Source organism: Ammospiza caudacuta, chromosome 1, assembly GCF_027887145.1.
Source record: "Ammospiza caudacuta isolate bAmmCau1 chromosome 1, bAmmCau1.pri, whole genome shotgun sequence".
In the NCBI taxonomy this organism is placed as follows: domain Eukaryota; kingdom Metazoa; phylum Chordata; class Aves; order Passeriformes; family Passerellidae; genus Ammospiza; species Ammospiza caudacuta.
Window position 1 is genome coordinate 105044632 of NC_080593.1, and position 27301 is coordinate 105071932.

General features: G+C 40.2%; 1 protein-coding gene across 22 annotated transcripts in view; it reads left to right on the forward strand.

Moving 5' to 3' along the window:
- The window catches only part of EPB41L3 (erythrocyte membrane protein band 4.1 like 3), a 141552-nt gene extending 115117 nt beyond the window's left edge, over positions 1-26435 (forward strand). For 2 of the 22 annotated variants that reach the window (XM_058810935.1, XM_058810869.1), the window contains exons 11-25: positions 380-555; positions 2609-2829; positions 6314-6880; positions 10906-10959; positions 12845-12880; positions 13048-13113; positions 13589-13780; positions 16957-17031; positions 19537-19659; positions 20176-20568; positions 21611-21742; positions 22162-22260; positions 23287-23367; positions 23631-23747; positions 24982-26435. In XM_058810935.1, coding sequence (XP_058666918.1) covers positions 380-555; positions 2609-2829; positions 6314-6880; positions 10906-10959; positions 12845-12880; positions 13048-13113; positions 13589-13780; positions 16957-17031; positions 19537-19659; positions 20176-20568; positions 21611-21742; positions 22162-22260; positions 23287-23367; positions 23631-23741 — 2326 coding nt within the window. In that variant the 3' untranslated portion in view covers positions 23742-23747; positions 24982-26435. The remainder of the gene's footprint in view (positions 1-379; positions 556-2608; positions 2830-6313; positions 6881-10905; positions 10960-12844; positions 12881-13047; positions 13114-13588; positions 13781-16956; positions 17032-19536; positions 19660-20175; positions 20569-21610; positions 21743-22161; positions 22261-23286; positions 23368-23630; positions 23748-24981) is intronic. The other 20 variants (XM_058810927.1, XM_058810883.1, XM_058810877.1 and 17 more) reach the window with 20 other exon arrangements.
- The last annotated feature ends 866 nt before the right edge of the window (positions 26436-27301 follow it).

Here is a 27301-nt window from a genome sequence, read left to right on the forward strand (position 1 = left end):
TTCTGGCCCTGTCCTCAGCATAACATCACCATGTTAAATTTTAAGAGATACATCTGCATTTCAGCCCTGTCGGGCCTCTGGTACAAGGAACCACCTTCTTTTTAGTTTTGGTAATCAGAAAATAGTAAATTTGATTTTCAAGCATGAAGGAACTGAGTGATTCTTGCCCATTTGGAAGAACTCAGATCTTCAAATGCTTAGCTAAGTGGTTTTGTCATGCTGTATGAGGGCATCCTTTGATTCTCTTTTAGCCACAGACCTCTGAGGCACAGGTTATGATGGAGAGCGATACCCAGGAGTCATCTTCTCTCCTCTGCAGAAACAGTGGGCTGATTTTGGAGGAGAGGGAATAACAGGTGCACTGCTTGGTGTGTTTTAGGCTCCTGCTGCCAGAAGCACCTCCAAAGAAGTTCCTCACGTTGGGCTCCAAGTTCCGCTACAGCGGCCGGACGCAGGCGCAGACGAGAAGAGCCAGCGCCCTCATAGACCGCCCTGCCCCTTACTTTGAGCGCTCCTCCAGTAAACGTTACACCATGTCTCGCAGCTTGGATGGGGGTAAGGGCCTCTCAGCTGACCTTATCAAACACTGTCACTGCTTTAGATTAGGTGTAAAGCTCATCATCTCCTCTCCTTGAGATTTGGCTGGGCGGAGGCTGTGAGTACCTGCACTGCAAGGGTAGAGGAGGAGGATGCAGAGAAATTCCGTGCTGAATGTACCATTGTGGTCCTTACAAAATCTTTGGCTGGACGACATCCTTTGGAGTCCCCTCTTCACAGAGCCTCTGTCCTTGGCCTCAAATCTGCTTCCCTGATTTGGGGAAGGATGGGATGGACCTGCATGCCCAAGAATGTCGGGCTTTAGCACTTTTTCAGAGTTTGCATGAGTGACTGTTTGGGTTTTGGTTGAATCTGAGATTTTCTTCTGTGTAGATTTTTCACTTAAGTTGTTACAATCCAGAAATTATTATTTTTTCCCTTGAGTAATAACACTTGATTCCAATTACCTCACATCCTGCTCCAATGAGCACTAAGAGAATTTTTTCATACATTATTTTCAAAGGTATGAAATGGAGAGTAACATACATAGGTTAATAGTACATCCCTCCTCTCTTTATCCTTGCTTCATGGAGGTCATGGTTCTGCTGCTAACTTTGTTTATCAGTGTGTAGTTCAGAGTATCAGCTATTTCATCAGCTGTTACTGTTGTCAGCTATTGAGTAAAAAGAGGCTGTAGTTTTGTAGTTTATTTTTGTGGGAAAAAAAAAGACTGAGACTAAACTCAGATTCATTACAGATTAAAAAAAAAAGGTGAATTCTCTTGCAGAATATCACAAATTGCAATGACTATGGTTGGTGGTGGGGATGGGGAGAAGCTTTGATTTAAAAGTACATGTGACAAGCCTTTTTCTCTCCCTCTAAAGGTGCTGCTTGTCATTGATTATTTTGGAATATTCTAATTCTGATGTGCTTCTTTCTCGTTACCAAGCAACTGGTGACCTGATTGCTGTGCATGTGTTTCAAAGCAGAAATTATCCTTCTGCATTATTTTGTTTGTAACATATAAATAAGATGCCTCCCTCTATTCTCTTTGCTTTCTCCTGCCTCCTAAACTTAATCCCAAGAGACAAGATACCTGAAGCATTTTGCCCAGCATTTGTTAGACTCTGCAAGGTGTTAATTTGCCTGAGTGCTAATGGGGGAAAGAGGTTTTTTAAATCAATGCTTATGATCTCATCACTATCATTGTTACTATAATGCAGATGTGTCTGTAGCATTGAGACCAGACTCTGTCATTTTTTAGAGATGCAAGTGAGTTTACAAATTTGAATAATCCTATTGGTTTAGAAATTATTTACTCAATAGTCAAGAGCAGGGTCTGGGCATATGTTACAGTTTTGATTATATTCTGTCTGTAAAGGTATTATTTCTTTCAAAATGACTTTTATATATTTAAACCTGTTTAATTATTGAGCACTTGTATCCTAAAATATTCTGGTTGGGTCTGCTGAACTGAATACCATCACTTCACAGAATTTTTTAGGATAATGAGCTCACCTAAGTGGCAGACTTTAGTACTCAATAATACAAGGATCACAATTCCTTTTTCTCAGGTATTATGCCTGTGCTATATCAATACTGTCATTTTGTGTAATGCAGCACATTACTAAATCTGCATTTGATCTGCATTTTTATATTCTGACAGATTGAAAAAAAAAAAATCTCTTCCACCCCCATGGCTGATGTCATAGCTCGTTCTCCTTATGTTTCCTGCCTGATAACTGTGGCAATGCATTGCTTTTTTTATGTGGTGTTTTACTACAGTACTAATTTTAACAGCTTGCTAACGTTTAACAACTGTGTAATGCACACATTAGCTACAGTAATGTGTGTATACACATCCACAATATATGTATATGCATATAAAAGCTATGAGCTTCAAGTAAACAGTTTATTTAAATGTATGCACATGCTTCTGGTTTCCTGAAACATGACATAGTTGTGTTTTCAGTGTTATCTCAAATGTTTTTCTAAACCAGCTTTTTTAATTTTATGCAGCTTCTCAGCAAAGGCTATTTCAGATTTTCCCTCTTTAAATATTTGCTTTTAGCATCAGTGAATGAAAACCATGAAATGTACATGAAGGATTCTGTGTCTGCTGCAGAGGTTGGTACTGGCCAGTACGCCACAACAAAGGGCATCTCTCAGACCAACTTGATAACCACTGTGACTCCAGAGAAAAAGACAGAAGAGGACAAAGATGATGAAGAGGGCAAAAAGAAGAGAGCAGAGGAAGTCACCCCGATTTCAGCAATACGCCATGACACCAAGGTAGAAATTTCAGGGTTTTGTATTAAACAGGGCTGCCTTGAGAGTGCTTGGAGAAACAGAATTTTTAGGGAAAGGGGAGAAAGAGGAAATAAAACTGATTCTGTGAAAGGAAATATACTGTGTGTATATACATGTCTTGGATCAGTGTTTTTGTAGTCCTTTCAGTTTTCATATGATGTTGTAAAGATTAGTTCCTGCCTTGGACTTCTTTTTTGAAATATGTTTAATAGTCAGAATGATGTTTTTCACACAACATTCAACAGCTCTTTAGGAAATGCCCAGAAGTAGCCTGGCGGTGCATGTTTGTTCTTCTGGTTTTTGGTCATATCTTGACTTTAGTACGGCCATCCTGGATTTTATTTTGACAAGGCAACAAAATAGTTCTGTATTCTTGTATGTAAAGCTCTGTGCTTGAAACTATTCCTCTTATACTTCTTATAACACTGTTTCCTTGCATGAATTTCAGTGGGCATTTTTTCTCTATTAACTTCTGCATATTAATCTGGTATTATAAGCAATTTTTTTCTGGCTTACAAAAGCATTTGCTTCACTTGTTTGAAGTTTCTGTTGAGGAAAGCATTTTTTATTGATGGTTCTCTTAACAGTTGTTAAATTTGAGTCATCCCTCATCATCTTCAATCCCACCACCACCACCACACAAACATACACTCATGTTTGTGCATAATATCTACTGAGATATTAAAACAGGGTAAACCAAACAGAAGGATGGAAAAAATAGTAAATAGAGATTGACAGTGAAGAGGAATACAGTAGAATAGCATTCAGAAAGTGTACTGTGGAATGCACTTGCTAAACAAATAAGGTTTACCCTCATCTTTTAGGAAGAAAAACCTTGATATATATATTTATATCCACAGAACTGTCAAGTATGCAAATGTTAGAACCTGAACTTTTAGCTTTGTCATACAAGGCCACAATGAGCTACATAGCAAAAGGACCAAGTCCTCAAAAAGAGTTGCAGTTAAGCTACTGAAAACCAGAAACAAATTGAGTTACTGAAAATTGCGAATGAGAAAGATTTTCTTTTGAAAGTCTGTGCTGTATTGTAGCATTTAAAAGATAATATCTACTAAATTTAACTGGGGTCTTCTTGAAACTCCTTTAGTTTCCATGTGGAGAAAGAGTGATAAAAATCAAATATGTAGAAAACATTCAAAAGAAGCTAGTTCTGTTCTAAGTGTTTGTTAATTTAAGTCAATGGAGGGATCAGTTGCATTTTGAAGATCATCTAGCTATTCCTTAAATATGGATAGAAATACTCAGAGATATTTTAGGAGACTAATTTGATGGAACTTTTATATGTACAAATGATTGATTTTTACCCCCACTCAAGAGATGAGTTATTTTTAAACCATCATAAATAGAGTTACAGTTGTGTAATCCTACAGAGATCTCAGTCCTGCTTCCTCATGGACCTGCTAACAGATTAGTCTGTCATCATAAAGAGAATGTCTCAAGAAGTACAAGCTCAAAATCAAATCCCTTTTAAGGGCATATAAGTGTTTTAGGTGTGTTTTCCATTAAGACATTTTGCCTTTGTTTTATCCATGTGTATTGAAGTACCAGAAGTTATTCTAAATATTAACACTGTAGAGATGTCAGCAAGTGAATAGTCTGAATTAGAAAAAAATACATTTACTTTGGATTTTTGTCTTTGCAGTAAAGAGAAGTTGTATTTGTGTGTGTATTTAGCTCACACAAAAACCTGTCCATGAGCATTAAGTTTTGACTTGATCTTACTACATTAAACCCATAAAGGCATTTTAAGTGGTTTGAAGCTAGGCTTGGTTCTGATTGCTTAGTTTGGGAATACAGATTCCTTGAATGGATAAATTGTTACAGAAGAGAGAAAGGGAGATATGATAGAGGAAGGAAAGGAGTTCTTCCATGTAATTACTAGGCTTATGTCCCATTCCTACCATTAATATACCTGGTAACAGTCGGGCTTAGTAGCAATCTGTGTCTAAAACTTGGATCTGGTTTTTGCCTCCAGTTCAACATCAGCTTGAACAGGAGGCAGATACTGTTGTGGTTTTTAAGAAATTTTGCTTTTGGGAGCCTGGAGTGAAAATGAAATGGCTGTTATAGCTCCCTGGGGAGATGTAGTACTGATGGAGCAGCTCAGGCACTTAGGATTTGGTCATGGATCCAGTGGGCCACTTCAGCTACGTGCACTTGGGGGATTTTGGCCAAAACATCTCAGATCCATCAGCGTTGTGTCTGATGTGTTGTACTGGGTGTACATTTTGGTGATGACAGTGGTTTTTGTCCTTCTAAAGAGCAGTGGTTTCTGCTTGCAGGGAGCATGTGAAATGACAGTCACCATTTCCACTGAATCACCTCCCTCCTCCTACCAATTTTTTGACCTCAAATGACCTGAAAGGCCAGTTGAATGCCCTACAAGTGGCATATCAAAGCAAATCCTGCTTGTTGGTAGCCAGTATTCTTGGCATTGTGGCGAAACTTGTAGCAACAGCATCAGGGGCACTTTTGCCTCTTCGCTATGGGTAAAGGGTTACATTTTGGTTATGAGAAGATGTGGCTGTGTGGGGCAAGGACCTCTCTCTAGCCAGCCCCCCTTCAGATCCCCAGTGAGAGATTATGGGATCAGCTGAGCCTCAAGTCTCAGCTCCCTTCTTTCAATGTATGGCTGAAGGGATGGCAGCATGGAGGGGCTGGCAGGGTGCATGGCTGGGAGGGGCTGAGCCCCCAGCACTGCCTGCTCGGGCTCACAGTGAGCAGAGGTGAGGGCAGGGCTCTGGGGATGCCCAGCAGGGCCCAGTGATGGGAGCCATGCTGAGGAACTGGCTGCTGGGATATCTGTTGAGCAGGTGTTTTTTTCATCAGGTGCATTGATGAATGGATTTCTGCTCCCCCCACCAAACAATGTGTTTTAATTTGGTTTATGGCCTAGATTTTTTTAAAAATACTGCAATTGAGAAATTTAAAGTCCTTGGAGCCTTACTTATTACTGCTGAGGTTGTCCAAGGCATAGATGGGAAGCGTTTGGCCCCCACCATGTTTCCTCCTGACTGCAAGAATGCTGTCACAAGTAGTGCTGGTATTAGAAATACGTTTCCTTCTTTGTTGCTCTCCATATACTTCTTGTTTGAAAACTTTATTATCGGAAACCAGTCTTGCAGTAAGTGGAAATTGGCAACACCTGAAACTCCCCGTGTGGCCATGGAGGCTTTTATGTAAATCCTGTGCTGCAGAGAACTAGAAAAATGTTGAATCAAGAAGTTGCCTTTTGTAAGCTGGAAGCCTGATTCGCTCATACCTGTGGTGTGTGGCATGGGAACATGCACCGTTCAATTCAGTGGAAAGCTGTGGTGTTAAAATACTGTTTATAATTTTAAATATATAATTTATATTATCATCACGGAAGAAAATTAACTAATTACAGTTTTCTTTTTGTCCTTTTGCTTTTGCGCCTTGTTTGCTGCCCTTTCTCTGTCACCAGCCATCTTTGCTTGGCACTGACTCCCACCACTCCTCGCCATCCTCTCAGCCTGGCCCCCATGTATCTTCAGCAAAGCTTCGCAGGAGATGCAAGGAGAGCACTCGGACAAAGTCCTTAGGCTGTGAGGCCCCCAAAGAGAGTGCTCCAAAGCACAGCGAGTCGGAGCCAGACTCTGACAGAAAGGGGCGAGTTTGCTCCGCCGAGCAAGACGTGGCTTTTGGCTACAAGCAAAAAGCCGGCAAAGGCGGAACACTGTTCTCCTTCTCCTTGCAACTTCCAGAGTCATTTCCTTCCCTCCTGGATGACGATGGCTACCTGTCCCTCCCTAACCTCTCCGAAACCAACCTCCTGCCTGCCAGTGTGCAGCACTACCTCCCCATCCGCTCCCCCTCCCTCGTGCCTTGCTTCCTCTTCATTTTTTTCTTTCTGCTCTCTGCCTCTTTCTCAGTGCCATACGCCCTCACTCTCTCCTTTCCTCTGGCTATGTGCCTCTGCTACCTGGAGCCCAAGGCGGCCTCCTTGAGTGCCTCACTTGCCAATGACCTGAGTGACAGTTCAGAGGAAGAGGTGTGTACCTCGGCATCGAACACACTCTTTTTCGTGTTCAGTGCTTCAGTCCTAACCAGTGTTAGATTGCTGCAATAGTGGTCCTACTTTCAGAGCCTCATTTCTGTCTGTGCTGATATGTTAGAAGGGATTTTTTTTTTGTTTGGGGGTTGTTGTTTTTTTTTTGTTTTGGTTTTTATTTTTTTCTTCTTTTTTATTTTTTCCTCATGCTGGGAGTACAGCTCGGAGCCCAGGGTTAGGCACAACACTGTGTAGAAGAGGCTTGGCTTGAACTCAGTGTCAGTTGGTTCAAAGTGACTTGCACTATATGACAAGACCTTTTTCTTCCCTCTATCAGTTTAGAATAGTTTTAGGGTTAGGATAGTTATCTAAATAGTGGGTATTAAGTATATTTCTGCATAATTACTGAACATCCAAATATATGAATCTGTATCTACATTTATTTATATGACTACCTGCCTAACAATGATAAGCACCCTCACCAACTTCAGTATGTTCAAAGTCCAGATAGACTCAGCTTTTTGCAACAGGCTATCAGCTGTAGCTGAACCCCAGAAAACTCTTTCTGGTCCAACAAAACCTAGATCTCAATTTTCAGCCTTGATCCTATCTCTGCTGCAGATTAAATTGTTTTCCCATGGTTAAATCCAACTTATCAGTGAGGGGTCAGATTGGGACAGCTGTTCTGCAGCTGTTGCAGGAGCATGCCATGTGGGCTGCTTTGACATTTGCAGTGTTTGTTTAGCACTGCCAAAACTGATGCTTTAAGCCACCAGGGTCATCACGGGCAGATGAACCAGCTGCGGCAGGAGACTGAAGTGGCTCTGAGTACTGTGGATGTGATGGTAAATCCAGAAATAGGAAAGGAATCTGCTTAAGTAACAGAGAAACTGACATCTCAGTTTTTGCTGGAGCCTGATTATTCTTTGTTGACAGAATAAAATAATGAGTTCAGGTTTTCCTTGATTTTCTGTTTTCTTCTTCAACTTCAAATGCAAAAGTATAGTTTTGCTTTGTATATAAAGAAAAAAGCCCAGATCAGATGATCACAGACCAGCTGGCCATGTAAAAAGCCACCTTGGCCACTTTTCGATAGTCCATTGCAGTAGCTTTCTTCAATAACCAACTTGAACATTGTCATCTGCTGCTGCTGGTTTTGTAAGACTTGGTGCAGAATTTAATTTCCTTTTTATGGAAAGCCAAAAGTCACATCAATTTGTCTTGTAAAAACATTGTCTTTAAATGCTTTTGGCTCTGTGATGCCTTACAACTAAAAAACAATATACTGTTTCTGATAAAAGGCATCCAAAATGCTGCTGTCTTATTTCTTGTCCTTATTTTAAGACAGCATTTAGGTCTCAATTTGCATTAGCTCTGCACTTGGATTAATCTAATAGCAGTAACAGCATTAATATATTTCCAGCTCTAGAGGCAATAATGAGGCAGTGTTTATGTAATACATTAGTCTGTTCCTCTTTCAGAAATGAGCGCTTCTTTTTGTTAGCAAAGTTAGGAAGTATTGAGCATAAAAACATCTAAAATAGGCTTTTTAGTATCACTCCTTTATGAGGGTGATTACTCTGGCAGTGCTTCCTGGCAGACAACACAGACTTGTGCCTAATCCACTGGGTATTTCTTGTTCAAAATATTGCATGAAAGTGAATATGTTTTAAACTCGGGCATGTCTGCATTACATTGGCAAAACAAATCACAGCAATTACGATCGCAAGGTAGGAGAGGTGCAGCCACAGCACGTCAGGAGAAGCTGCCTCTGTCCTGCTCCAGCCCTCGCCTGCCTGCCTACCCCACCTCAGCTGTACCTCAGCCCATCTTGGAGCTGAGCCTGCCCTTCCTTACTCTTCACTCCACAGGAGACCTGCCTTACTCAGCCTTAACTCACCATTCCCTGCGCTGTGATTACCACAGATCTTTTTTTCAAGTAACTCAGTAATGCTGACTTTGACTCCATGGCTGTTGATTGGCTGATTAGCAGATATGTATGTTGCAACAAAGCAAGCTTTATGCTTTATTTAGGATTTCATTCCACTCGTGGTAAAAGAAATAGGAATGTTTCCCGCCCCCCACAGTTCTCAAAAGATTGCATACAGGGATGCAGAGGACTACAGACAGTATCCTGAACCAATACCTTATATTGTTGAGCTTGTTCTCCCTTGAGCTATGCATCTGGAGTTAGTCCATGCAGTCAAAGATAGAATCTCACCCCTTGGAATTCACTAGCTTCTGTGTTTTTACCTTAGCAGCTAATTTTCTATTGACTTCACGTTCTTAAAATGAACCCTATATGCCAGACTTTGGTTATAGTGCCTTGACACAATTTTTAATTCTTTTTAAATGCCTAAATGCATTAATGCCTCTTTGTTTCTTTTATTTTTGTAAACAGGAGTGACAATGCATACTTTTTTTCCTATTGCCATATCTTTACAATTGTCTGTAATGTTATAAAGACATGAGAACCTCTGTTAATAAAGAAACAATTTTCTAGCACTTTAGTGAAAGCAGTTGGACCTGCCTAATAGACTACTTTGACATTACACTTCCATTTAAAAATAAATGCGGTCTGTCTCAAGAGTGGTCATGACTTGAAAAATTTCATGTCACTTCTATTCATGCACTTAGCAAGTAGTGCAAAATGCTTGTTTATTCTTCTGTCTGTCACACAAACAATACAAACTCTTCAAAGAATAAAAAACAAAGCTATGAAAACAAATCAAAACAGTGTCATTTGAAACAATGGAGTTGTCAGAAAATGACCAAAAAATGGAGGAAATTCAAAGCTGAGACTGATACTCCATCCACCAGTAGGCTGTTCTTTTTTCTTGTTCATATTGATGGGATTGGAGGATGAGATGTGTTGTCTTGGCTTTAAATTGCCTGCCGGGGTTACTATCTAAGGACCACAGAAAATCACTAATGGAAACCAGAGCTTTCACTGCTATCAAAACAACTTCGATGTGCCAGTCTGGGGCAGTAGGGTGCACTTTACTTACCAGTTTTCGATATGCATACCTGACATCACAGTAGTTTTTTGAGCTCTCTTCTCAGTCTGCAGTAACCTCCACTCCCTTCTCTCTTAATCTTGACACTTGTGTTCTCCACTAAAACGTTCTTCATGCAAAGCAGGGATAGATCAGTCTGTGCAATGCTGTGCTTTGTTTCATTTTTATCACTCATACCTAGTAAGTGTTTGGGGGGTGGGGGGAGTTACTTTTGTTTTTCTCCTGCTTTCATCCATACTCTTAAATGGAATGAGAAGTATTTTTTTCTTCTTTTAATGGCAGTTTTCTTTCTTTTTACTATCATTAACAATTATCAGCTGCTCTTTATTGGAACCGAGTGGGATCTGAGCCTTACCATTACTCCACAGACAGACAGTAGATGGGCTGGGGGTACAGTTATTTGAACTCCTTGGTAATGCAGACAGCCTCATGGTGTATAAATGTGGAGACAAGAATAACCTCTGTACAAATGAGGGGCTGAAAGTCAGATGACTGTTAAAGTAGCTCTTGTTTTGTTGTTGTTTTTTTAAATTATCATTTTCCCCTCCAGATAAAAATTTAACCACTACTTATATTGGCTAGAACAAAAAATTAGTTCAATAATTTTCTGTAAAATTCATTATGGGAGGAAAAGTTCAATTAGAAAATATTAGTCACTTTTTTCCCCTTTTTTTCTTAAACTATCTGGTTTTCTTAAGGAAAAAAAAAATCTGCTATTCAAATAACACTTTTCCAGTAATGCTTTGTTTGGCTTATAAATTTGTTCCAGTAAAGCCATATACTGTGTACAGTACGCCTCGAGTCTTCCTCTGAGTCTGTTCTGTTTACTAATATAGCATTTTTATTTTGCTTCTTTGACATGTGCGTTGTTTGAAAAGCAATGCTAATGCAGTTCACAGGGATGTTGAGTTTAACAGTTCCCCGCGTGAGCCGCGTGTACTGATGAGCTGGGTTTATTCTTTATTCCTGCCTTCCTCTCGGGACCCGGGTACTTGTCTAACCCAATAGACTGACAGTGAGCAGACGGACACTGCGGCTGATGGTGAGACCACTGCCACCGAGGTTTGTACAGTCGCCAGCGCCCAGCTGTGGCAGGGGAGAGCGTTTGGCCTCGCCTCCTCCCAACCCTCGGGGCCTGACCGCATGTCTGCTCCTATGGCAGCTCAGGGTCCCTCCCTGCGCGCGTGTGCATGTGCGTGCCTGCAAGCGGGACAGCTTTGCCAGGACAGTTGAGTTTCTGGTGTTCCCTGTGGGCTCCTCTCATTCCTGAGTTTGGTTTGGAAGCTGCCAGGCCTCTGCGTTGTGCGGTTGGTGGGGCAGTGGCGGTGTCACCCGTGCCACAGTGCTGCCCACCCGGAGGGTTCGGCTGGCCAGATCGTGCCCTGGGGGTTTTCGTTTGCTTGTTTGCTCTTAGACTCTGAAGCCTGAGTGGGAGAGTGGGGAAAGGACAATTTCAAATCTAAATTTGAAAAGTTTTCAAATTTACTGAATATGCTCGCATTTTAAATATCTAAGTTATTTCTTTAATGTAATTTCACATAGGCCCTTCATATGTAATCTTCAGATATGACCACTACTAGTCCAGGTATTCTCTTTAGAGGAGAAATGTAAAATGTTTATATTTTCCTTACACTAAGAAGCCTCATATCCACAACATGGTACATAGACTGTGCAGGCAAATTCAACCTTATGTGACTTCACTGAAGTGCATATAATGCTTTCATAATTAATATGGTTGCAGCTGCAAACATGAGCTGAATTTCATCTGACATCTGCTAGAAGACAGAGTCTTACCACAAACACTACTCTAGGTTTTCAGGAGGATCTCATTAATATTTGAGACTGTTAAAATTATCATCAAGGAAAAATTTTCTGTATGACACGTCAGGACGATTCAGCCTTGGCTGTAAATAAAATAAATTTGAACGGAGTTGTAAAGTAATCAACAGATTTTCCCATGAGTCATTTGTCTAATTAGGAATATATGAAAAATTAACAATAAAATAGCAACATGGGCATTAAAAGAATTCAAACAGTGCAACAACATAAAGTCTGTTGAGATGAGTCAGAAGTACAAAATGCTTTGAAGCACTTCTTCCACTCATAGGCCTTGAGCACTACAGAAAGTAAAACATAATCATAAAATTGTGACATTTTAAATGTTCAGTTTATTACCAAGAAATGTGTGTTATTATTCCTAGTTGCCATTTTTATTTAGAGAAGATATAGCACATATCAGTTGGATACGGATGCCTGATTTTCAAAATGTGTGGTATATCTGCCACCTGAAAATTGCACACTTGGAAATAGGGCTGCTAGTACAGTCCTTATGGTGTTGCTTTTGAAAATGTGTACTGAAGTGGATGGGATGTGTGTGCCATTCCAGGTGATAGGTCCTGAAAGAATATATACAGGCTAAATATTAAATAAAATTTCAGAAATACAGAAAGGGACTATGGTTAGAGAAATGGCATTTTAAGCAGATAAAATGTGCTTCTTTCTGTAAAAAGTGTTGCAAGTTGTTTGCCCGTGGTGAGTTTATGCAAAGCTTTGCTTGTGGCCCAGATTATGTCCTATGTGTAAATTCTGGGATTACAGAATTCCAAAGCATTTGCTGTTGCTGTTCCGTCCTAGACTAGCCGTGACCTTGGTGAGAAGGTGCAACTGCTGCTCCATAAATAGAGATTTATGAATGTGGAGTGTAGCAATATTTATAAAAGGAAGATGTTTAACACCCCTTTGATAACAAAACACAAATTTGTGAAGTGGACGTTTGCTCTGAGTTAGGAAAACCGTGCAAAGCCAGTGTGTCTACTCCTTCTCCTTAAACCCTTAATGAGAAGAAAATGGGATTTTAACCTAGTGTGTACCTCTCACCAATGTTCATAAAGCCTTCATTCATACAAGTGGGTAAGGTGTTGTTTTCCAATCTTTCTCATGCTGGCAGTCGGATCAAGAGGAGGACGGAGATCTAAAGGCACAGGTACAGAAACAAAAGGTCTAGATGTTGCTCAGGTATCAATGTTGGAGGTGTTCGCCTCTTTCAGCATGTTACTGTCAGTTCTCTGTGAAGAAATGTGTAGAAACAGCATTTTGTATCCTTTCAATACTGTGTCCCTTACTTTTCCCTTTCTTTTTCACTTCTTTCAGAATAGTCTGATTAAGCGAATACAGGGTGAAAATGTGTATGTCAAACATAGTAATCTTATGTTAGAGGTTGGTATTGGTATATACCAGTGCATGTACGTACATGTGTGTTAGTTTTAGTGGTAAACTGTGGATCTGCACTATGATGCATGAACTGTGTACTCCCACCTGCTAATAGATTATTTTTTCTCTCAGATTATGATGACTCCTCTAACTTGTACTATCAATATCGATATATGCGTGTGCCTCTATGTGTGTGCCTCCACGCGCATATGTATGTTTGTTTGCAGCCTCTTTATCAGGTGCAAATTATAGTGATATGGATAGGCTCTTTAAGAGTGTATTTAGGCTCACTTGTACGAGATATGCTATGCTGTTCTCTTTCAAAATGCCACATTTTCACAGAGTGTTGTGTTGGTGCTGTGCTCCCCGGCTCCCTGAGCTGTTACTTCCCTCTATACTAACCAAGTTGTGTGTTTTGGCTCTAAAGTGTGGTTGGCTTAGGATGTATCACAAACTGCTCTATTCTTTTAAAACTGTCTAGGATCTAGACAAAACCCAGGAAGATCTGATGAAACATCAGACCAATATAAGCGAGTTGAAACGCACCTTCTTGGAAACCTCCACAGAAACGACTGTGTCTAATGAGTGGGAGAAGAGGCTTTCCACATCTCCCGTTCGGCTTGCAGCAAGGCAGGAGGATGCTCCTATGATTGAACCACTAGTGCCTGAAGAGGTCAGCGTGAGCTGAAAGGCTTCATTATGTATTTGTCTATGCATTTTTATTATAGCAGCTCTCACTAGATTAGAGGCCGTAGTTAGAGGCCAGTCCCTGCCTGCAGGCACTCCCTTTTCTCAGGACACAGGCAGCAAAGATGGAAGGAAGAGTAGATACCATAAATATATACATATATAAGTATATGTGTATATAGAGAATTAAATTCACTGATAGCCATGTGGCAGAACTGGATCTCTCTGAGGGTGCAAAATACAGGCGTTGTTGCAGGTTCAGTGAGCTTGAGGAAGTTCAGCCATGCGTAAAGAAACCATGAAAGTGATGGAGAGGAAATTTAAACAATGGTGACTGGCTGGGAGAAGTGGTGTAGTGAGACAGGTGGGGGCTGTGGTGCCAAGCTTGATAGGAAAATACAGAACAAAGGGCAGAACTCTCAGCCTCTGAAAACAGGGAAGTAATAATGACAATAATTAGACCTTCTTGGCCAGTTCCATAAGGAACCTGATGGTTGCTGCAGTCCGCTGGATACTGTCATTGAAGACCCAATGCAGATTGCTAAGTATCTCCATTTTCCTGCAGTGTGTGTCTGTGAAAAAAATCTAGCTCACTGTGCACTCTTGAAGTGCTTGTGAGAAACTTGCCAGTTTAAAAGCTGGTGTTTACTTGATCTGTAGGTGGATAAGGACATGTAGGGGTAGCAAGGCAACATTTGTGTTGCAATAAAATACATAGTGCAGTGTTTTGGCTTAAGTCCAGTGGAGCAAAAAGAAATAAGCTTGTATGGTCTGCCTGAGAGTTATTTTTTTATTATTAATGGATATCTGATTTCTGTCTCACAGGAATTATCTTTATGGGTTCCTCTTGGTTTTAGCATTAGAAACCAATAAAAGGTCATGAGATTTTTCCCTGTGCCCACAGCACTGATATAGTGTTATAGGGAACTCAGTAAAAATTGTCTGGAAAGTGTAAATTGAAGGAGTGTTCTGCTTTCTCACCTCGGAAGTTGGTGTTGCAGATCCATAACTCTGGGGAAGGGCATCCCTGGAGGCATGCAGGTAGCAAGTGTCAGCTTCTCCTCACAGGGAAAGGGATATTGCCAAGGAAAGGGGTCTCACCTCCTCCTCTCCCACATTATAGCCAGTGGCTGATGCTGGCACCAGATGTGCATTACTGTGGCATTCAAGTTGGATTAAAATACGTAAAAAAGCAGCTCCGTGCTCAAATCTTCCCTTTTGAGGGGAGCACAGAGGAGTTTTAGTGTTGCTCGTACTGCCATGTTCAGGAATCATAACAGACCCTACTAACAGGTTGGTTTGATTGTAGTTAAAAATGAAGTTTTATCCTTCTAAGAATTAAAATTGTAAGTAAAATGAACAGGATGCATTTATCATAATTAAGATGTAAGGAACTGTTGGAAAGGGTGGCTAGCTGAGCCTGAATCAGAAGATTACAAGGGAAGCAAACTTAGCACCACCCTGTTTGTTTAATATCTTTATTATTTTAGGAATGTAATAAACAGTTTTAATTAAAACAAACAAGCAGTATTGCACAGCTATGTAGGCTTCACCCTGATGAAACACATCTGAATTTAACCATTCATTTGGAAAGGAAAAGGGCAAGAATTACACATGCATCTAAGTAATACATCTGTTTCACAGAACCTCATCCAAATGAAGGTATTTCTGAGGAAAATTAAGAGGAGACTTGAGTTATCATAGCCTAACTCTGAAATTACTTTTGCAGTAGATAGCACCTGGCCATTCCTTTGGTCCCAGTAAATGAGATGGTTTCAGTTCACATGTCCTGATGAGAGGGGATTTTTTCAGGAAAAAGCTGGAGCCATCCATAGGTCAAAATCACCATCTTGTTGTCTACTAAGAAATGCAGAGGAAGTCAAGATAGTGTAGTGCCTTCTGCTAGTCAAAGAAGTTACACCTTATCCACTTTAAAAATACGTTCAGTGCTGTTACCTGTAGGTCCTTCTTATAATAAAACAAGAACAGAAGAGAAAAGATGTCATTTCAAAATATGATCTTCAAGCACATGTCACCTGAGTGTTTGGTCAGTGTGACTTTAAGCCACCGGTCACAGCTTGGTTTCTTGAACAGATAGGGAAATAATTTGGTTTTCCTTAGTAATGAAAAATATTGTTTTAAATATCTTCCATGATACATCTACAGTCAGATAGCTGTTGAACATGAAAGCCATCATATTGACAAAGTCCTTGACAATGTTTAATCTGACCTGAATTGTATGAAACCAACAATTTAGGAATAAAGGAATTGTGCATCTCCTTGCAGTCAGGGAGTTGAACCATTTATCCCTTTCTAGTTTCATATTTCTCTTTAAATTTCTGTCTTTCCTCTCGAGTATATGTACCCTTTTATCATGCCAGTTATAGGACTTACATTGGCATATCTATTGAGTATAGTAGGTACTGAAGTCACTAGAAAAGGTTTGGCAAGAAACCCATTTTGCTCTGCAGGGGCTTATGGCCAAATGAGGCCAGCCCAGAAGGTGGGCTCAAAAGCCTTGGGAAATTGAGTCTTGCCTACATTTAACATTTTCCCAGTTGTCCAAGATAGAGCTACTCTTATTATTCCCATAGCACTGGGAAAGCACTGATGGGATAAAAGTGAGGAGGTTTCGGTGTCACACTACAGGATAATAGAACAGCAGTTAGCTCCCTCTGTAGGAGAAGTGCTTCTAAGACTTCTAATACCAGCAGGGAAAAAGGGAGAGCTGAAATCATGGCTGGGCACACCTTCTGCCTGCTTCAGCAGAGAGGGCTGCACACTCAGGAGGGAGCCTTGCCCAGAGTGAAGGTGCAGGGGCCTGTTCTGGGCTATTGGGTGAAGCTGTGTGAGCTGGCATCAGCCCCAGTTAAATGAATGAAATGAAGTGAAACAAACACAGTGCATCCACACCTAGGTCTTACTCAGTTTAGTGGGTTTTGTGCTACACTTGTGCATACCATTTGTATACTCATGTCTCCTCTCCATAGAGAGACACTGATTTCACTTCTCATTGGAAACCGCTGTGCTGCAAAATGATTCTCTTTAGTTCTGTTTCCTAATTTTCCATGAGAGTAATAATTTGTAGAGAAATATGAGCTACTTTGAAGTATAGTATCTATACCCTCCATTTACTAAAATCATTTATTCCCCTGACATTAGACCAAAGAAGAAACAGAAAAATCAGAAAAACTCATAATTTTGCAGAAGGGAGGTACTACATTCCTTGAAATGCAGGTAAAAACAAACAATACTTCATTGAAATGCAGTCAGAAAGGATGGCAATGATTTATTATTTTATTATCTTTTTTCCTTTCCAAGCCTTCCCTTTTCATATTATTTTATTGTTATTATTTAATAAGTTCCAGGCAGAGATATAATCTGGAGACCAAATTCTGAGGAATGGGTCTTCTCCAGAGCTTATGGCTTCCTAATGGAGACTGATTTCTCTGCCAGTTAGAAGTCTCCTTGCACGGTGCAGTTTGGATGTTGTTTGCAGTTTGCATGCATTTCCAGCATAAACCTCACTGAGAACGTTACGGGGAATGAGGCACTTCTGTCACGAGAATGCATTTCCTTTATATTGTCAACTGAATTTAGAGTATGTTGAGTGATGGTGAACTTTATATTTTTATTGGTTTTTCTATTAGCCAAGTGTGATAGAGAAGAAGCTGCAGGAAGGAGAATCTGCTGGCACTTTGGTTACTTCTCATCAAATCATTATCCAGAAAAGTATCCCATCATCCCTAGAGGTTATTTTTAACTCATTTGATTTTAAACTACATCATTTGCTTAGTTAATTACAGAAGTTACAGTTTTAAAGTCAAATAACTGGATGCTGATTGCATAGTCAAAGCAAATCACATAGCACATTTGCATGAGGAGGAAAAAAGATTCTGCAATTAAGTTTCATTCAGAATTTTTAGTAGTATGCTTAGTTTATACAGTTTGCTGTGTTGTGCTTCTCCATTTAAACAATCCTGAAGGGCTTGATGTTCTAATGAAAACAAGGAAATTCAGTGCAGGCTACGTACAGAAGAGTACTATTCTAAAACGTCATTAACAGCATGTTTGTAACAACTAGGGTACACTTGAATGGGCTTATTTGCCCTATTTTTGTAATTTGTTTTTGACTGTAGCTTTGTTAACCACTGCAATATGTGATTTTTAACCCCAAGTTGATTCCAATCACCACTATAATTACGTGCTGACATGCTATTTTGCTTCAAACAAATACAAAGAAATAGTGTGGCAAAAGTAATATTTTTGGGTCCATGTTATATGGACCTCTGAAGAGAAAGAATATGCAAAGAAATCATATTTTCCCTAAGGCGATTCTGTTTATTTGCTTGATAACTGCTCTGAGAGGTACAATGCTAGAAGTTACTATATGCTTTCAGAAGAAACAACATGATTTCTTAAAAATCTTCATAATTTAGTGCTCCTGAAGTACAGATAAACCTGTAGATATTCTAATTTAGCTTTTATATCTCAAATATAGGGCACTGAGGATTGGGTTATTATAGAGAAAATACCCTCTGAGGTAGTTGATGGTGAATCGGAAAAAAATCTGGCATACAAAGTAGTGACTGTGAGCAGTAAAACTGCCTTTCCACCTGAGATATTAAAATCCAGTACCGTTCTAATGCAGAGCTTTGAGGACTTGGAAAGTGAAATACAATCCCATGAGGAGAATAAGCAGAAAATGTTCACCCTAGGAAAGTCCTATGATACTGTATCTGGGAAAATTGTAACCATGACAAGTAAAGCTAAAGAGGGCGAGAAAGCTGTACAGCCTTCAGGAGAAACTTTACAAAAACTGGAAAGGGAAGTTCAAGAGTCTGTGAAAACCGTTCCAAAAGTGGCCAAGTATGAAGTCCTCAAGCCTGTCACTGATGAGAAAGCCAGGCGGGGATCTGATGTGCAGAGCACAAGAAGAAAGCTGTCTGACTCTCTGACACCCATAAAGGAAGCAGAATCTCAGTTGCAAAGTCCTGAAGAGGAGAGTTTGAAAAAGACACTAAGGATGGACCAGGATTTGAAGTTACTTGGTACACTGGAAAGCTTACAGCTTGGCAAAGCAGAAAAGCATCTTGGTGGAGAAGCTGTAAAAGCAGGGGCGTTTGCCCGGACAGATAAGAGCCTGTCTGAGTGGAGATATTCCAGAGAACAGCCATTTACGATTGCTACTGCTCACTATGTTACTGAGTCGTCTGCATCAAGAGTAGTGGTAACAAGTGGCTTTGACTTCACGCCACAATTTAAAGATAAAAGCATGACTTCTTTTAGGCAATCCCTTCACACCACCCTAGCTTTTGGTTCTCTTGCTGCCTGGCTTTATGTTGACAGCAGCCAACCCGGCTTATTTTTTTTCTCTCATACTTTGAATCCGTCTCACGGTCTGAAGCAGACATTATATAAGGCTTTCAACCTTTCTGGTTTATGTACTGAAATTCAGTATTGCTGCTGTGGCTTGTTAATAAAAGGAAAAAAAAAAAAAAAGGTTTGCTTGAACCAGCAAAACGCCAATGCTAACAACAATGCTTTGTAACTATTGCTTACTACAGCCATTATGAATTCGCTCTGATTTATTTTCCCATTCTTTTCCTGTTTCCAACCTCTCCGTGCCCCTGCAACCTTCTCTCCTTTTCCTCCTTCTCTGCCTCTGGTTTTGGCAATATGTCTGTGCATATGGGTCTGCCTTTTTTCTGTGTATGACTCTACATTTCTTTGTCTATTTAGACTAAACAGTCCGCCAGTGAAAAAACCTTGGATGGTTCAGATATCTTCACTTTAATAGAGTCCGCCAGAAAACCAACTGAGTTCATAGGAGGGGTTACTTCTACTTCCCATACCTGGGCTCAGGTGGCTGCTTGATTCCCTCCATCGATGTCATAACCATGCACCAATTACTTTTGCTTTTCTCTTATTTTGTGATTTTTTGCACAATATGGAACTGTACAACTAATGCATGTATTCATGTGTGTTTTCTTTTGATTCAATGGACCACAACAGAAGCTTCATCAAAAAAAAAAAAAGAAAAGGCTACAACCAACTTTTATTTCATTTTATTTTGGTCATTTTGTGGGGTGCTGTATTTTGCCTTTGTAAAAACTCACACAACAATACCAATGAGAAGAACACCCAACATGAAAATTTCTCTTCACTTTTAAAAATTTTGCTTCTTGCCTTGTTTTCCATTTCTGCTATACTGATAATATCCCAAGAACAAAAATCCATGCAACGTGAGAGAAATAATTTGGCAAAATATAATGCCCATTTTTTTTTAAATTTATGTTCACAGTACATTAATCTTGGGCGCTACTGCAGATAATGTTGTCTGCCTCTGATGCTGAGGGTTTTTTTCCTCCTTCCCTGCAGAGAATAGACACAACGACATCTCAGGAGATCACTTCCAGTGACATGAAGCAAGCAGTTCAGCCGGATCAGGACACAGTGCAGAAGGTTGTACAGGAGACTGTAGTTGTCAAGGAGAGACATGGGATGGAGGTGCATGCAGGCGGGGATCCTGCTAAAGTGGCCGGACTTACACTGGATGCCCAGGCTGAGGCAGCGTCGGCGGTGGCTGCTGGCGTGAAAGGGAAGGAGGGCTCTGCTGGGACTGAGGGGGCCAAGGAGGAAAAAAGGGAGGAGGCTGGGAAAGCCCAAACCAAACAGGAAGGAGTCGCTGCCGCTGCTTCGTGTGAGCAGGCAGAGGAGCACAGAACAACAGTCCAACTTTCAGAGTCTTTGGAAAGAAAACCTCATTTTGAGGTAACTTGTTGTTAAATTGGTCGTGTCTGTGCTGAATTGTGAATGTAGGCTAATAGTAGGCTAAGTTAATTCCTGTCATTGAAAGTAAAGTGTGAACAGCTTGTATGACTGCACTTTTACAGAAAGCAAGTTTTTTTCTCCTCTTATTTCCTCCTTGCATGTCACCTGCAAGGCTTGCTGCTGGTTTCCATCATTAGCAAAATGCCATGCATGTTTTACTTGTAACTGCTTTTCATGCTACAGAGAAGTACCAAATTACATGGCATTTTATGCAACAGATAACAAGATCAGCTGGCATTCTGTTTGGGAAAGTCCTTTGAGGTTGGCAAAGTTCACATATCCCCAAAGACAGGATTGTTTTTTCCATGTTTGATGCAATTATAAATAAGTGTACTGTGTCTTAAACAGACCGGGTTCCTTATCTAATCCCCATTAGTAGAATTTCAAGAGCTGTTTTGTGCAGGGTTTTTTCCCCAGAGATTAAAGACTAAGCCTGGAAAGAATTCATTCTCTTGTCTTTCTAAGAAAATGTAGAATCACAGATTCTCAGAGCAGTTCAGGCTGGAAGGGCCCTCTGGAGGTCATCTGCTCCAGTCCTCTGATCAGACAGGGACATCCAGAGTGAGTTGTTTCTCAAGAACATGTCCAGAGAGCTTCTTCTGAGTATCTTCAAGGAAGAACATTCCACAATGTTGGGAATGAACACTTGGGCAACCATTGCCAATGTTCAGTCACTCTTACAGTGAAAAAGTGTTTCCTGATGTTCTCAGGGAGCTTCCTGTTTTTCAAGTTGTGGCCATTGCCTCTTGTAGCATTTAGAGCACTCTGGACTTTATTTTCAAAATCCAGGGAAGTCCTAAATGTTGCCAGCATTATATACATGACTGTACCACTGTAATTAAGAGAATTTTATCTTTCTCTTTTTTTAATGCAGAACATTTTTTAGCTATTCTTTCTTTGGCCCAAACAGAAGAAAAATTGTTCTGAGAAATCCATAACCTCTGCTAAATGTTCCAATTCCTTCTTTTTTTTGTTCATGCAGTCACCAGTTGTGAAGACTGAGACTATAAGTTTCAGCAGTGTTCCTGCTGGTGGGGAAACCCTTGAAATTTCAACAAAGGAAGTGCCAGTAGTCCATACAGAAACAAAAACCATTACATATGAGTCTTCTCAGGTAAGAAATTCTGCAAAAGACATGGTCTAATTTAATGTGCCTTTAAGGAACCCATTTCTTTAAGTGTATGTTTTAGTGTGAACTTTTCTAAGTTGTTCAAATATTAAATATTAGCATGAGGAGAATGTACATAAGAATAACTTATCTGAGGGTCACTCTCACGTCCTGGTGTAGGGCCTTTCCAGAACATTGATGAGACTGCAGATTTAAAAGTGTCATCTTCTCATCTGTGCTTCCAGAGGGGAAGGACAGCCTCCAGATACACAGAGCAATACTCACACGTGGTTGCCCTCATAGCAGTTTTTCCATAGCATAAGGTACTCACTTTATGAAGAACAGTAGAAATAGGGAAGTTTAACAGTCCAGTTCTGTCCTCAGGATAATTTTTTTGGTAACTGCTTTTCTCTTCTGGCTTCTAGGTGGATTGTGGTGCTGACTCTGAACCAGGTGTACTGATGAGTGCACAAACGATCACATCTGAAACCACCAGCACTACAACTACTACACATATCACCAAAGTGAGTCCTCAGAAAACAGAGAGCTCCTTTTTCACCAGGGTGTATGCTATCTTAGCTTTGGTTCTACGATTTATTTCAGAAAGGGAACACGTTCTGTCATTCTCTTGACAATATGTTGTAAATTTACCATAAATACTTGTCTTTATTCACCTGTCTTTGGCTATGCTGAGTTGATTAACACATCATCCAATGACTTGACATGAATCCTGAACCCTTAAGGTATGTCTATGCAAACACAAAACCTTGTTGTACAGAAACACTTGATTTAGCTGCAAATGCTACCTGGAACTGGAAGGAGTAAAACCACATTGGCATCATGTGGTAGCCTGGAAGGAATAACTTGTGTGAACATGAGGCTCCATTGACATGACTGTGCCTTTCAGCCCTGAGATTTTAGCACTGCACATAGTGAATCTGTATCCTGTAGCCATAACAGGACATTCGGTCAGCTCCAGCACCTTGACTGTGTTTCTGAGTGGTACCCTGAGGAACTTGCCCACAGCCAGGCCAAAAGCTCATCTGCACAGACAAACCATGCTGTGTCTTCCAGGTTCTAAGGTAGCATTTAAATAACAGTTCCTCCATAAACAGAAATAAGTGCTGTGACAGCTCTCCTACCAGTATTCACTGAGAACAGGATTTCATCTTTCTGCATTGAAGTTCCCCCATTAGTAGATGAGCCATACAAAGTCCATGCCACCCCGTATGCCATTCTGAAGCAAGCAGTTAGACTTAAATAGGTCTGAATATGGGGCTGTCTGTATTTCTGTTTTTCATGGGAGAAGTTTGGCATTTTTGACACACAAACATCTCTCTTGATGCATGTGCAGATTAACTCAAATTATAAAATTACCTGTGTTGGAAGGACATCTGGAGGTCATTAGTCCATTCAGAGCATTCAGGCCAACTCCAGAGCTGCTCATTTGCACTCCAGGTTGTCACGTCTTTGAGCTGTTTTGGTCCAGTCATGAGAATGGCAGCATCTAAAGTGAGTTACTGACATGCATTTTTGTCCCTCCCATCTAGACTGTGAAAGGAGGCATCTCAGAGACAAGAATTGAAAAACGAATAGTCATCACAGGAGATGCAGATATTGATCATGATCAGGTAAAATCTACAAACTGCTAAAAAGACTACCCTGAAGACTGAAAAAGAGAACATTTCTAAATATTGCTTTGACAGATATCCATACTGGCATGCCTTATATTAAACTGGAATAGTAGTTAAAACAGTGATGGTATATTTCATATTTTAATCATTTTCCTCATTTGTAAATTGTGTAATATGTCATGAATCTCTCCACCTTGCTATTGATCATGCATGTTCCACCTCCTTTTTGTTTTTGCCCTTCTGTGGTTTCCTTGGGATAGGCGCTGGCTCAGGCAATTAAAGAAGCCAAAGAGCAGCACCCTGATATGTCAGTGACCAAAGTAGTGGTACATAAAGAGACAGAAATCACACCAGAAGATGGGGAGGATTGACCACAGGTAAGAGGACCAGATGATTTTCCTAGGCATTTACTGGGCTGGCATGTTGCAGATGTTGTTTTCCTACCATACTTCACCCTTAACTCTTCACTTTCTCTCACTGGCATTTTCAAGTTTCTGGTTATCAGTTCTGATATGTGAAAGTAAACCACATTCAGCTCTAGACGTCTGCCTTCATTAAACAGTGCCAGCTGGAGAAAGAGAAACTACTCATTTGCTTTTGTTGGCTCTCTGAAAAGTCCTCATTGTCCATGCTTTGTTATAGTCTAATTTTCTACTTCTGAAGTCATAAAAAATCTATTGTCCGCTTTTGTGTCATTTAAGAACAAAAACAATTTGTTCTTAAAGGTGTGCATTTTTGTTTAAAAATGCCAAGGGAAAAAACCTACAGCTGCTTTTTAAATGTCTTGTGCAGATATGTTGAAAGTTATGCTTCAATTCCTGACTTGCAAAGATATGGTCCAAGTTGCTTTTAAACGCAGTGAATTAGTTTGTCAGTATTTGGGTGTCTTGGCTTTCTTGTACTTGAAAGAGCATTTAATGTTTTAAAGCAGCATTGTTTATCAGGATGAGATGATAATGCAGCTTTCCTTGCGTCTAGCTTTTCCTCAGCAAAGGCATGCTCTCCAATAGTGGCTGGCTAAACAGACGTCTCAATATTCCTATATTTATTCTGTGTGCAGAAACATGTCATGCATACTAACCTGCTATGCAAAAGCTCTTAATGCCAGCACCATTGCACAAATTGCTTTGAATGCTGTATGCAGAAGGGGAAGAAAAAGCTGCTTGTCAGATTTGTTGAATCGATAGCAGCATTTTATTCTTAAAACAATATGTATTCCCTAGCACTTGGTGTAAGTAACAGAGTATAATGCACAGCACCTTTTGAAGCTCTTTGGCTCTCCTGCTTTTGGATATACAGACCCTAAAGAAAACTGAATTTCAGTGTCAGTTATTTATTTGGAAGATGGAACCAGTCACTAAGGAGTGAGTAGCTGTGATTCTTGTGGTATTCTGCTAATTGTTTCAGAGACAGCTCAATGTGGCTTGCTTAAAAGTCTATTGATGTCCCTAATTCTTTCCATTGGCATCAGTGGACTTTGGATTTGGTCCAAGTTGCTTATAGTGGGATATGCCATTTTCAAATAGCTTTTCTTGTATGAACAAATTGACAAAATCTCTTTTGCAAGAGTGTTGTTGCTTTGAATAATTAACTCAGTTCTCTTTTCTGCAGGAATAACCTAGAATGCATATGAATCCAGACATGCATACCAGTAGGAATACGAGAACCTATACGGAGTCTCAGTTCCAACCTGACTGACTTGTATCTGTCTATGGAAAATTTCAGTACAGAAGAATTGATCTTGACCGTTAATAAAGAAACTGGCAGAGATACCTTCCCATAGAAAGCAATCTGAATCAGCAGCAGTTAAACAATATTGCATGAAGCAACAATAAAATTACAGAAAAGCAGCATTTTTAATTTTCTTAAAATGTCTAAGTTTTCAGCTTTACCTGCACGTTCATAAACAATATAAACAGTGATCTCATGTAACACATAAACAGTTCATGCCTTTCACAGTTTCTGAAAGTCTAAACAAATTAAAATTTGTTAGGTGGCAAGCCTTTTGTTTACGAATATTGTAAATGAAGATTACCCCGAAAATGCTAGAAGCTGTATAGGTACTGTGTATAATGTTTTGCCACACATTAGATGTGCCAATAACACAGTTTATTCAGTAAACAACTTGAATCTTATATTTGTTTCATCTGGTTTTATTACTGCCCGATAAACGATGATGAATCTTTACTCTTATCAAAACATATAAATGCTTACAAAGTGTGCTTTGTATACCTGACTGAATACCTTATGAGGTAGTAATGATTTTAGTATATTAACTTTAATGATTTTTGTCAGCATTGTTCAGAGTCAGCTTCCAGTCACCCTTCACAGATCCTAACCTTGTAAATTATATGTAGTTATTTTGGAGAAAAAAAAAATCTGTATTTTACTTAGTTTGCAGCTTTAGAAAATTATTAATCTGAAATAACCGTGATGGTTTTCTATTGATTTCCCTTTTGTTCTCAGAGAAAAAAAAAAAAATCTGTTTGAGAATCTGGTCAGCATTTACTATCTAGTTCTGAGTCAAGCCTTAACCTGTACAGAACGTCCACTGAAAACTCGCTAGTGTCCAGCTCTAATACCCACGGAAGGGATAGCGTCCATTACACTGTCAGCTGCATCACAACACATGGTGAATGTATGTTTCTGCATAGTGAAATAAAAGTGGTAAATGCATCTGAAATCGTATTGTTCTGTGTCTAAAAGCACCTAGTGTTCTTTAGTATTCAAAACATCAAAATGTTATGTTTGTAAGACACCACAGGTTTCCCCCATGTGCACAGTAGATGTGTTTTGTCTTCAGTGGCTGACACTGCACTGTGCAGACAGTGGGAGTTAGCGGAGAATCCAAAGGGATGACAGTGTTCACCTTTGGGCAAATGATGTTTGCAAAGGAAAAGGACTGTTTGGTTCCTTCTGTTTTCTGTGGTTGTGTAACATTTCACCGAAGCTAAATGAAGAATTTTGTTGTTGCTTAGAAAGTAAAGGCCAGTAGCGCTTGATCCAGATCCACTCTCTTTTTTGTACTTTGGCTCTGAAACATGGATAAAATTGTCTTTAAAGCAGTATTACTTATTGGTTCCTTTCTTTTTTTTTTTTTTTTTCCACATCTTTGCTGCATCTTACTGACACTCCCCTGGTAGTTTAAGAGAAATTTGTAAGGATTAGTTCACCCTTCAATCTCTATTTCCTTGCAGGATTGAAAGGCAGTGGGTACAAGCAGACTTTTCAGGACATAAAGGGCCAAATTTGCCCTTCGTTGTTTACACGGGGCTCCCTCCCATTGAAGTCAATGGATTTGCCTTCAGTGGAGAGCAGGATTTGACCCAGTGACTTGTTAATAAATGTTTATTTTCATAATTTAGAAAGAAGAATAGTATATATAGAGACAATAACCTGTAGATAATAATTAAAAGTAATATCCCAAGGCTTTTAAAGCTTTGCCCTTAGTCTCCAAAACATCCTCCTTCCACCAGCCATTCTTCATGCCTTTAAATCTGGAGTGCTAACGATGTCACCCCTCCCTGCCCCGCCTCATTGTTACCTCTCGCCTAACGACCGAGCAAAACTGACGGTCTGTTGTGATATTTGATGGCCCTCTCCTCCTCCTCCTCCTCCTCCTCCTCCTCCTAGCCCAAGATCATGTCTGTTTTCATCCCCCTGAGTGACAGTAGTCTCAGCTCTCTGGTGCTGCTGGTGCCCAGCGGCAGTCGGGGTGGAGGAAGTCCTCACCCCGTCTTGGCCGGTGGCACACCAGGTCCTCACTACCGCATCAGGAGTTTAAAAACAGACTCTGAAGCCATACCGATCCTCCTTCAGGTGCCCCTCATGTTGTCAGCTAGGAAACAGCATTGTATTACCTCAGAGAGACACGAGGCCATCGCACAGCCTTCTCTCCAGAGTTAGCATTATATTTTAGCATGGCTTGAGG